Below are 12,728 nucleotides of genomic sequence, written 5' to 3'. Positions count from 1 at the left end.
ATGAAGCAGAGTTTTGTTTTGTTTTTTTAATTTGGTATAGGTTTTTGTTTATGCTGTCATCAGACTTTTTCCTACAAGAACATAGAGCTTTCTGTTGGGTGGAATATTTCAGAAGATTTGGCGAGAGAGTTTTTAATGAAAAAATTACTGAACTGTTTTTCATAAGAAACCTTTAAGCTTGCACAGTGTAACTATGTAATCAGCCATCTCAAGAAAAGGAAAAATATAAACAGAAAAAGTAACCTTGCTTAAAATACACTGTCATTTATCTCCATATTTAAAATTTTGTCTGTGTGCAAGGAATGTCTTTAGTCAGTGTAAAAATCTAATTAAATCTTCTCATGGTAGTGATTCATAGCTGACCCTCTCTTTATTGGAGCACCATATTAGAATAATAAACCACTCCCTGCTGAGAGGCACTGTCACTGACAGACAGGCGAGACACTTGGGCTGCTGATTAGAAAAGGTTGATCAGGCTGGTGTTGTCTTCAGAGTCTGCAAGAAACCTTTCATTGTCCCTTCTGTAGTAGACCCTTTGAGATGCTCTTTGGCAAAGTCCGAGTTCTTGCCTGTGACCATGTACAGTCCCATCTGGTGCAATGCCACTCTTTCACGTTACAGAGGGCAGTCTTTTTTTTTCTTTTTTCCTTTTTTTTTCCTCTTTCTTCTTTTCTTTTTCCCCGTTTCTTTTTCCCCCTGTTTCCGTCCTCAAATTCTATGTTTCTTAAATCTGTACCTATTTACTATTAGAAATTATGTGACAATTGGGAATTTCTTTACTTTGGGTAACCAACTTGATGTTCCTTAAAATAACTTGCATTTTATAAGTTTTGAGCTCGATATTTGTGAAGTGGATGCTTAGAATTAGATAAACGTATCTAGGTACAAAGCTAGGCAGTGTTAATAATAGTGTGTATTTACCTAAGGCGATCTTCATGCCTTGTTTTTCATTTAGGCAGTTTTCACTGTTGGTATGCTTACATGAACAGAAGTGTATTACATTTTAATAGGCTGAACATTTCTCCCTGATAGCACCAGACGCGGTAGTTCTAAAGGGGTTGTCCTACTTCAGATATACTTGGTATAAAAAGCTGGTTTATGGTTTATTTTTTCAGGGAAGCTTTGCAGGTAATGCAAAGCGATGCAAGTACAAGAATATACTTACGAACAGAACTGTATTTGCTTACCATGGTGGTTCTCTGGCTTTAGTCCAGGTTCCAGCCCTGCGAAGTACTTTAAACTCTGCTCTGCCTGCTCTGCACAGTGGAGGAACACAGGCAAGGCAGAGACTCCAGCGTTTAAAGAGCCACAGTGAACATAAAGCCCGTCTGATCTTCACTGTGGTTGCGCACTGATCCTTGTGTGCGAGGGGAAATAACATCAAATGAGAGGGAACCTGATCGCAAGAGTGGGAAAATGGCCAAAAAGGGGCAGCAAATTTCTGCAGTCACTTTGCTGAGGTGTCTGGACTCTGTTTGGCAAGCCCAAGAATAACTGCCATGATAAGCCCTTTCCTTTAACCAACTCTGTTGTTTAAAGAGGAATTTTTTTCAGAGCATTTAAGGGGAATTAGCCCTCCTCTGCCACACTGACTTTCAGTGGAAGCCATGCAATTAATTTCCATGAGCCCTATAAAAATCACAACCTAAGGAACAGCTTGTCATGGTGGAGGAAGAAGTGATGAAAGTGTATTTTTTAGAAAATATTATTTTGAAGGGCTTCTCTCTCCAAAATGTTTGTACTGGGAGCGTCTTGAGTTCATAAATGGCTAATCGTACTTGTCATATGCAGTCTTCGTACTGCAGTATAGAGATGACCTTGAAGGAGTCTTTTGAGAAACCTCTGAGTTTTAAGATAGATTTTTCATCTCTGTAGGTATCACAGGCAGATCGAAATACTTGGTCAGAGTATAATCCTGAAGAGGCAAAATCAGGACTAATTATCAAATTGCCTCAAGAAAACTTAGTGGGTGATCGCAAAAGTTGAAATGGGTATTTGGTAAAAGTTTGTGTAATAAATTGCACTGGACTGTACAAGCGATCATTTGTTGGGGTATTTAATCTTTTTTGTGTTTTTTCTTTGCCTTTACTTCCCTCTTAATTACAGAAGAACAAATTGGTTTTAAGTGTCCTCAAAGGCTGATATCAAGTATCCTGAGTACCCTTAGAACTGGTGTTATGAAGACTTGTCTGTTTTTACCGTAGTTTATAATTTTAATAAAGCACTAGGTCTTGAAGTGAGTGCTCTTTTTGAGTGGCTGCTTGAAGTCTATTGGTGAGACCTAAAATTTGAGTCTTTACTTACTAATCCCATGTATTCCAACATCTTGTTCTATAAGAATAATTTAATTCTAAAGGAAGAAATTAGAAATACAATAATAATAATAATACATCACTGAGGACTCGAATGAAATGAGGACTTTTTTTTTAATGCCTTCATGTCTATGATGGGGTTTTTTGGTTGTGCTTTGTCTCTTGGCTAATTTACTCCTTCGGGCACTTCTGTTGTTCTCTAAGTATGCTTAGATGTGAGCATGGTTACAAGCTTTAGAAATCTACTTGCAAAATACAACAAGAGGCCAGTGCAGGTTCTAAGGTAATAGATAGCATTGTGTCTTAGCTTGATTCTGTAGGAGTGAAACTATTTTGCATAAAAGTTGAGTATCTTCGTCCCAGTAACTTCTAACAGGTCATGAAACATTAGGTATGATAGCATCAATAACCGTACAAACACCCTACGTGCATTTAATAATGAAGGCTGAAGCTCTGATAAGCGTGCTGGTGCCTGCATTAGATGCTGACACGACAGAGGCAGTAAGATATTGTGGTGTTAGCTGAAGTTAAAAGAAACATATGGTAAGGATGAGAAATTCCAGCGAGACAGCTTTCCAGAGTACTGAGCCATTGCAAATGTGAAGAATGTTTTAAAACCACATACTGCCTGCATGCCATCAGAATGTGATTTAAGTAGAGGATGCTTTTTTTTTAAAGCAGAAAATATCAAGGCTTTGCTAACTTAACTGATACAAACAAACCTGTTTTAAGAAACAGTCTGCTCTGATCTCCTGTTTTGATGTTAGCCATGCGCCAGAGGGTTATATCCTTAGTTCTCCCTTCCTCCTACCCTCTGGAATTTGTGTTGATTTCTAAGGTCAGACTAAGTTCTGGGACTTGATGTGCCTAACATAAATGATCACTAAGAACTCTTCCTTCCAGCAGTGCTATTATATGGTCAAGCATAGTGTATAACAAGGTCTAACTGTGCAAAACATAGTATGTTTCCTATTCATCAATCTCTCTACCCAAAGGTAAAATCTCGCTGCTTTTGAGAGGTATAGAATACATAATGGGTATCATGCATCATCTGTTGCTTTTCATAAAAGGAGGTAAGTACTGTAATTTCGGCTCTGTTGAGGGGGAAATAAAGCACAAAGAAAGAAAGTGAGAAGACTTTGCTATTGAAGTAATTCTTCAATAGCAGAGCTGAAAAGTACATGTTATAAATTACTGAATTCTAGCTTTAAAAGAGTGAATTCGGGAATGAAAGCGTGGAGTAATGTGCAGCATCAGGATCACGTCAGGCGGTCAGTCCACACGACGGGACCTTTCCCATCTGCAGGGAGCCCAATTTACTTTGGGAGTCTGGCTGGGCAGGTGGACTGAAAACCACCTCAGCCCGTTACCTTTTCTAAAAGCAGGACTGAACTTCACGTGTTGTTTTTGAGGCCTTTGCCAAAGCACTGTCTGGTGTTTGCTGAATATCAGCGTGTCACAGCTTAATCCTCTCCCTCGCTCCATGGCTGACTGGTGAGTGCAGGAGAGGTGGTTTCACCTTACAGTGCAGACCCAGGCAACCTCAGGTGAACTCTGCTCAACTGCAGGTGGTGGAGAGGGTGGGGATAATCCATCTCTCAAACCTCGTGGCAGGGAAATGTGTGTAGTTTGTGCAGACAATTTTCTGTAAAGGCCGGCTGCCTTTACAGAAGAGATTCTCCATCTCTTGGCTTGACTTTCTTCTGAGGACTTCTGGCACAGCTTTACTGTATGAAAACATGTGTCTGCATGTGCAAATTTAGGCTAACAGGTGGGGCACAAATTGCTTGATGAGTTAGGAGTAATTCAAGAACCGTCTTTGTAGCTAAACACTGATGTAATAATTCTGATTCTCATCCAGGCCCCTGAAAATTACTGTTGTTAGCATTTATTGTTGGGCTGTGGAGCAACATCTGATTTCATGAAGAAGTGGAAATATAAACAATATGTATGTTCTGTGAAGTGTTGCATCTGAAATTCTATTACTAATGATGCTGCATAGTTAGGGAGAGCTGTTTTTTGTCTTGAGGTATGTATAAAGGAGTTAATTTTTTCCATAAAGCACAGACTAGTAACAGGCTCAGACAAGATTCTAGTGATGACTGTAAAGTAGATGCATGCTTGTTTTCTTAACCAGATTTCACACATTCTGATATTCATATTCCCCTCTTGATTATTGCTGTGAATTAAAGGCAATTTGAAGAGCGTTACACATAAGTACTAAGAAAGCTATTTCAGCAATATAATAAAATATCTGTGGGAATTTGACTGCAAGGTCTCTATTTGTAACTTAAAGTTTTCCATATTAAAGGTATGCTTTTTAAGGTGGTGCACTGGAATTTGATATTGTGAGCAGATGTCTTTTTGCGCTGTCTTAAAAAACAAGCTCTACATTGTCAACATGTGAGCTTTCAGAGTGCATTAGAGGTGATCATATTTAATGCAAATGTGCAGATGCGGATTCGGGGCAGGTTTGCATCTCATAAGCATTCAGCATGAGAACCTGCATGCATTTGTAGCATCACTGTCAGCTCATACTTTTGAGACTATTCCTTGCAGATTTACACCATGTTGCTTATCAGTGGATTCACAGTAGCACTGAAGAATTTGGAATTGTGTTTGTATAAACAACGCAGTATAAGTAACACATTTTACCATAACAATATTTTATTGTTGTAATAGAATGACCCCAGTGTACAGTATTCCTGGCCCATGATGCATGGCCCCAGCAGGAATTGTGCTGGCACACAGCGTGTGCAGCCACACGGGGAGCTGAATCATTAGATGGGTTTAGATTTAAACTAATACCTTTTTCTTTTTTTCTTTTTTTTTATTTTAAAGCCAGATTGGTTGTGTGATCCAGCTCTCCCAGCACAGCACAGTTGAGGGGGCTGTATGCCGCAGCATGCGGGAGGGGATGTGTCAGTGCCTTATGTCACTATTGGTGCTGCAGCTTGAAAATTGTTGAATCACAGCCTCAGGTTTTGAAATGTCTTTGTAAATCCAACCCTTAAACATTCTCTCTTGGCTTCTAGAGAACTGTCCAAACGACTTCACATGCATCCTTAAGTGCTGTACCAGGTTTGGCCTTTTGTGAGTGAGAAGTGCAGATGGTTAAGTGTTTGATACAGCTATATGTGCATATGCTTTTGAAGCAGACCACCCTGTGTTTATATGTAAACACTTCTAGACTATTTAGGCACATAACTTAATCTTTTGCATCCACTCAATAATGAAACGTAATTCCTTCATGACCGAAATAACATCTCCAGCAAAGTTGAAAACAAGCTAGCTTGGAAGAATGAATGGAAAACTGCCTTCTTTCAAGTTTGGAGCTGAATCTTTCAGCACTTTCAGATGTGCATCGTATTAGTTGTCCACTGCAGGGTAGGGAGGAGTTAGGCATGAATCTTAGCAAATCTGTTCCTTAGGACCTTTGTCGAAGGTCTCTTAGCAAATTTGGTCCTTACAATCCACGCATTCTGGCTTGCTTCTTCCCACACCTGTGGATTCATGTTAGCAAGACACTCTAGTGCCAAAAGTCCCTCAAGCTGAGCATACGTTGTAGCCCCAAGACTGAAGAACTCTGTATAACTCAAGAGACTCGGGTTTGCCCCTTCTGCCCTCAACTTACCTCATGGTAGTTAGAAGACAGTCAGTTATTTGAAAGAGGTAACATTTTTCCTTTATGACGTATTGTGAATAAAGATTTCACAGCGGGAAAGGAGGCATTGAAGGAGTAGCAGAAGACCAAGTTAGTGTGCGGATGAGAATGGAACAGAAGGAAACGCGAAGAGCCAGGAGGAGCCTGGCTGGAGTCTCCCACCAACAGAAACTTGGAAATTGGGTGAGAAGAGAGAGGAAACCACTGAAGCTGTTCGTTCAGAAAGGACAAGAGGATAGTGTTAATAGCTATAAGAGAAGACAGCCTGGCAAGGAAGTTTATAGCTGGAGGAGAAGTTGGTCAAAACAAGAAAGTGATTTTAGTACTGGAACCAGGAAACGAGCATTTTTACAGAGGTTCTAGACAAGAAAAGAGCCAGAGCCTGAATTAACAACTAAAAAAACAAAAAAAACCCCAAAACAACAAAGCCTGTGGAATTTGGGGAAGAGGCAGAGACTTCCAGGATTGAGGTACAAATATCATGGATTGTGCCAGCTGTCTAATTTAGTCTTGAGACTTGAAGTCGCTTTCTCAGCGTGAGAGTTGTTGAATTTCTTTTCACGCTTTTCATTGCCTATCCAAGCAGGAAGTGTCATCTCACAAAAGCTGGCAGAGGTCACTGTTTTAATAACTACTGTTAATTGATGCTTCTGAAAAGCCTTCTATCAACTTGAATTTGCTACTTGCAGAGACTTGCTTGGCAGGTAACTGAATCAAATAAAAACTTTTAATTTGTTGATTAATAAATCACAGTGGAACTGTGACTACCTCATATGTTTTAAAATACAATATTTCTCTAATCAAGTTGCCTAAAAACTATTTAGTATCTTTATAATATCTATAATACCTAAAATCCTGCCACTGCTAAAAGCTTTAAGCTACATATTGAGCCTGGTTCTGCAAAAAATAGCTGTTACATAGGTCTTAGTAGAGCGCAGGCAGGCTCTTTGCACCAATGGCTTTATTAGCGAACACTGCATATGTTAGCAAGAGTCTGCAGGGCCAGCCCATACTTCTGAAATACCAGACATGTGGAAAGAAATTATTAACTGTGTGGAAAATAGTAACTGAAAGCCAAAAAAAAAAAAAAAAATTCTGGGAGCAAGTAAATACTGTGCTAATAAGTAAGAGAATATGTGGAGAGTTTCCCCTATTGCTGTCCAGAATATCATTAATCCACATTCAGTAGAATCATAGAGTTTCTCTTCATCTCATATCTGTTGTTTTCCACTGAGTGTATAGGAAAAATTACACTCTTTGATATTACAAATATGTATTTTTTTCCTCTATATCTTTGTCTCCTTAAGGTCATTTAGCAAAATTTTCTTTCTTCCGAAGGACCTCCTCAGTAAATTATTGTTAATACCTATATTTCTGATCTTTAAATTGTTGTGTCGAGTGGAAAAAATGAACAGCATGCAACTTAAACACTGTGTGGGATAAATGCTATTTAAATCTTGTCTAAGCTGTTAAACCTCACACTAACATTGGATCACTGGATCTAATCCAGTAAAAAAAAAAAAAAAAATTGAAGACAGGTCACATTAGAGAACTAAGCCATCTGTCCAGTGTGGAATTGAAAGGAATTTATAATGAATTACTCTTTTGTATTACTGTCTTTTGGGGGGGCCTTTGTGTGAATCAAAGCGATGTTACAAGACCATTTATCTACAAAGGTGGTTCCTGAATTATTTCTACCTTGTCAACCTGATGTTTTAGTATGAAACGTCTCGTTTGGCATTTTGCATAACTAATTAGTCCCTTATAAACAGTATTTTCTAACTGGCTTCAAAAGTGTCTTCTGTCTGTTCCAGGCATTGTTCCTCTAATTCTAACTAAAGGATTTATGTATATGCTTATTGGCAAAATGGTAGTGAGATTTTTCAAATATCTCCGTTGCTTTATTCTGGTGTTGATTTTTCTGCATATTTGTAACAAGACTTCATTCGGAGTGTAGCATTTTGAATTACTTTTTGTCTTTGCTAATATTCATGAAGTAGATTGTTATGTTCTCACTTTTGCAGTATTAATATAGCATGTTTGTAGAAAAAAGTGTTCTACTACATTAAAAAGAAAATAATGATTTATAGTGTTGACAGCCTTGGAGAGCATCTGATGTCAGGTCTGATCTTACTGGCTGGTTGTGTTGCACGTTCAGATGCATGCCCCTGAATGATACAATTATCATTTTTTAAAATAAAGATTTTCTGTCAAAAATACAATTTTAAAACCTCCTTAAAAATCATGAATCTGTGTCATGAAGGAGAGAAAGAGGAGAAAAAATGGGAGAGGGAAGTCGGTACAAACCTGCTATTAAAGCTTCTTTTAAAATCCTCCCTCTGACCAGTAAAATTACATTAGCAAAATTGCTTTAGCATTTGATACGGTTTAATGATCGGAAGTCCTGTTGGTGAAGTCTGTTGTTCTTTTCTGACTAGGATGCATATGCGTCTGGATTAGGATGCAGGTATTGATGAAGTTACTTGAAGCTTTTTTGAACAGAATGGGACTAATTTAGGATGTTGCAATTCTAAGGTGTTAGTGTGTTGGTTTTTGGGGCCTAGAAGAGTAAGTAAGATGGAATTCTGTCTATAAGGAGTTTAAATACTGTGCTGTAATTGAATGTGGGGATTATCTTTTGCAGTTGTTGCCTGTCTTCAGACATTTTTGAGCATCCTTTGCGTGATAGGGAAGCCATGGGGAGGGAGTTTGTCTAGACACTCTATTCACCCCTTCGTAGGTGGAACAATGCCGGTTCTAGGACAAGAGGAGAAGCTACTACCGTATAATTTCGGCTTGTATTTAATTCTGAGAATTCCATGAATTTTTTTTAAGATTAATATATGCCAAATACTTGAGTAAATCTATTTCCATTTGCTTTTCCCTGCTTTGCATTATTTCTTTTGGGTTTGTAAATGCTCATTCCAACTAGCATCTTTTGTAAGTAGGAGAAAACTGAGATGTGGTAAGTACCTTAAAAGTTAGAAGTGCTTGATGGCAAAGTAAAATTAGACTTTTCTCCATCCTTAAGTGCTACGCTTTTTTGAGACCGTGTAAGAGGTTCTGTAACATAAATAGGATCTATCATATTTTTGAGCTAAAACTGATTGGACAGACATGTCTAAATTGTGACTCTGCTTATTTTGGCACTAAATTAATATATTTCACTTCTGCAAAATAAGTTCCAGACAGCAGCTTTTTCTCTGACCCTATTTCCAGACAGCCTCAGGAGTGCACTTTATCTTGTCTTTATTATATGTTCTCCAGTTTTCTCTAAAGTCGTCACCAGTTACACTTTTACATTACTGCATCTGATTTATCATATCCATCCCTTCACAAGATGTTTTACCAGATGTCCTCTCTGAAGGGTGTATCCTTAGAAGAATTTTGCCTTAGATTAGGTTGTTTGTCATTTTATATTTGAGGCTGCCATGTAGTCAGGCTAATTTAGTAATTACATCTGCATCTTTGAAGAATCCTTCTGTTCTCATGAGTCCTCAGGAAACCCTGATGTCTCTGTCTGAAAAAGGCAAAGGGTCGAAACAGTGTTACGTATATCAATGCTCTTTTATCATAATGGTCTTGGATTTTCTCTGACATTCTCTTGACTGAGAAGAGAAGGAGAAGGCTACCTGTGTGGATGGTCCTGATGGAATTGCTGAGCCTTGCCAAAGTAAAACACTGTATTTCCTGAAGTGTCTGGTTTCAATTTTCTTGTTTTGTCAACTGACTTGTGAAGAGTGGTACAAAATTGCCAGGCTTCTAAGCCCAAATCATCTTAGTAACGCATCTTTGAGTTCTTTCAGGAGCTGGTTGATACAAATTAGAAGATTTCTGTGTTGCTGTATGTGTGATTTCAGTTAAAGGGAAGACTCTTTACAAGCTGCCTGTGAATTCCCTGTTCTGTCTTATACTGCCCAGGTAGTAGAAGGTGGCAGTTGGGCTTGAGTCAAGTTTTAAGGAACACAGTTAAGACAATTTTTACATGTAAAAAATAAACAGATCTAAGAAAGAGTTGAAGAATTGGTTACCTCCAACCAGCCTGGATCACATTTTCAATGAACAAAGTGCTTGTCCCCTGGGATTTTTCAGAAGGACCTAACCAGATTAAATGCACGAGTTGAACTGTTGTTTATATGATTTAAAATTACTTGAATTTTCCTTCCTTAACACATGTAGACTGTGTCAGTGTGTAAGCAGCCTTTGTTTTATGCAACTTCATATTTTGATTGTTTTATTGCCCGAAGCTTGGAAAATTAGAAAACTTAAGTTCTGCAATAATCTGCATTGTAGTGTGCAAGGCAGTAAGACACAATCCTAACCACAGAATCTCTCCGTGCCTGTTCCTCAATCAGCCATCTCTATTCACACGCAAGTGATAGCCAAATTTATTTGCAGAGCCCGGAGTAACTGCATTTACAAAAGAGTATAAACGCTCATGCTGTGTTTAAAAAAAAAAACTAACAAAAAACAAACAACAACAACAAAAAAAACAAACCCAAAAAACCCCACCACCACAAACCGTATGGGATTCAGTAATGTTTAGTTAGGTGCATACTGTTGGTGTGTAGCTTACTCATCCTGAAGCACTGTCTTACGTGTCTCCTCTTTCACCGTGCTAAGGAAGTTCTTGGCTTATGGCTGTTCTGACTTTGCTTACCAGCAAGCAGCTGCTAGTGAGCCATTCAGGTGAATGGGGAAGGTTTCCCGGATTAAGATTTTTAGGCAAAATTGTCATAACTAATTCTATTCTTTTCTTTTAAAAGTGGGCTGACTTTACCAGCTGTGTAAGTGCAGCTTTCTTGATTTTATTTTATTTTTTTCTGATGATTTTTAATCCCTTGCAAAATAGCAATTGGAGCATAGCACCTCATTGTTTTGCGTTTGGGTCTTTTTTAGGAGCTAACAATAGAACTTAATAACTTTGAAGAGCGAGAATTCAACGTTTTTTGCCTTCGTTTAAGCAAATTAAAGGGAAATAATTAGGTATTTCAGTTTTACTGTTAGTCTAACTGGGGCAACCAATTTTTCCGAAATATTTTTTCAGAGCACTTATGTGGGCTAGCATGAAAACATTTTATCAATAAATTCATTCACGGATCTGTGATCAAGTTGCAGAGTTTGTAGATGCATATGATAACACGGCAGTAGTGCCCCTCCGTCTGCATCCTTCGGGAGAACTGAAAGTGGTACCAAAGGACAGATTGATGCACGGACGATACAGACTGCCGTGTAAACTCGGCTAAAGCAAATACTGTGCATTTTAATGTGTCCAGAGGAATGGCTGAAGGATGTGAGACATGCCCGTGGGATGGGGCGATGTGTCCTGGGGAACAAGGTCTCTGAAAGGAAGTTTTCACTGTTAATGGATGTCAGTTCTTAGTACAATACCAGGGAACCGTGGCAAATGTGCGCCGGCTCCCTTTGGCCTGCGTAAGCAGGGGGATTATACCCAGCAGGAAGGATGTTATTTTACCTGTCTGCTTGATCACCTCAGAGAAACTCCTGGAATGTGCTAGCCAATTTTAGAGTCACCAGTGCATGAAATAAATTGGAAAGATTCAGGAAAAAAACCAACCCTATGAATAGTTTGAAGACACTGAGAAAATCTCTATTTGTTTAGTTCATCAAAGAGAGGGTAAGGAGGTGACAACCTATTAATTCCTACCCAGGAAGAGTAATTTTGGTAATGTATCCTTCAACCCCTGGAGGCAAAAGTATAGAAATACAATGGCAAGAGTTTGAGACTGACAGATTTGGTCCAAAAATAGAGTGTTTGTTTTTAAGGGCAGAGTAATTAATTTTAAAAACCACTTAAGTAGGGCTTTGGTATGTTTCCTCTTATCGATAACTTTTTGAATTATGCTTGCTGGCATTTTTGAAGAATATGCAGGTACTAAGGAGAAATTAATTCAGGGAAGTCCTGTGGACATGGTTAAAAAGGAGTAACAATCTGAGTCTGTGGCACAGAGCGTCTGTGTTAATTCTTTTGTTTTGGTCTGTTTGGCAGATATGTTGATGACGTCATCAGTCGGATTGATAGGATGTTCCCTGAAATGTCTATCCAGCTATCCCGGCCAAATGGAACCTCGGCAATGCTTCTGGTAAATTGGATTATTTAATCCCTTAAGATGGATTTCTTAAGGGATTAAATCACTGTTCCTAAAATGCAGGTTATTAAACTCTTTTTTTTTTTTTTTCAGAAACATACTATTCTTCATTCGTCACAGCAATGTAGGATCCTTCTTGCTCTTAGGCAAATGAATAATAAAAAGAATTTCACCTTTAAATGAAAGATCTATTACTTTTTATTGTTAAATGTGATTGTGGAAATATGACTGCAAACTCAAATATTCACTGTGTTTTTCAGCAGTCTTGGCAATGAGTGAGTCTTAATCATGATAATTACGAAGAAAAAGAGTGGTGGGAGGAAGAAAAGGAGGAGGAAACCAATGTGATTTAAAGTTTTTCACATTGTTCTTGGGTCAGTGAATTTCTGCTATATGATGAAGTTAGGAATTTGCCTTTGAAGTAAATGAACAGCAGAGGCTGGATTAGAGATAAACAAATCCAATACATTTGACTTATTTCTGCATGACCAAGCAAGATTTCATTCCAGAAGAACCTGTTGTTCACATCAATTTTCACGGGCAGCTGTTGTGCTTATAGCAAGAGAAGTCTTTAAAGCTTTTACTCAAAGACAGCAATGTGGAAGTGGAGTCTGTAGCATGGCAGTTGGGTGCTGATTTTCC

General features: G+C 38.4%; 1 protein-coding gene across 2 annotated transcripts in view; it reads left to right on the top strand.

Annotated features, from left to right (window-relative positions):
• Nucleotides 1-12,728, top strand: part of MED27 (mediator complex subunit 27) — a gene marked incomplete at its 3' end in the record, with an annotated part of 93,637 nt that overhangs the window by 52,728 nt on the left and 28,181 nt on the right. For both annotated transcript variants that reach the window (XM_082008871.1, XM_082008870.1), the window contains exon 4: nt 11,987-12,080. In XM_082008871.1, the coding sequence (XP_081864997.1) occupies nt 11,987-12,080 (94 nt within the window). The remainder of the gene's footprint in view (nt 1-11,986; nt 12,081-12,728) is intronic.

The sequence above is a fragment of the Phaethon aethereus genome (genome assembly GCF_964289735.1).
Source record: "Phaethon aethereus genome assembly, chromosome: 20".
NCBI lineage: Eukaryota > Metazoa > Chordata > Aves > Phaethontiformes > Phaethontidae > Phaethon > Phaethon aethereus.
This window is presented reverse-complemented; position numbering and strand designations above follow the sequence as displayed.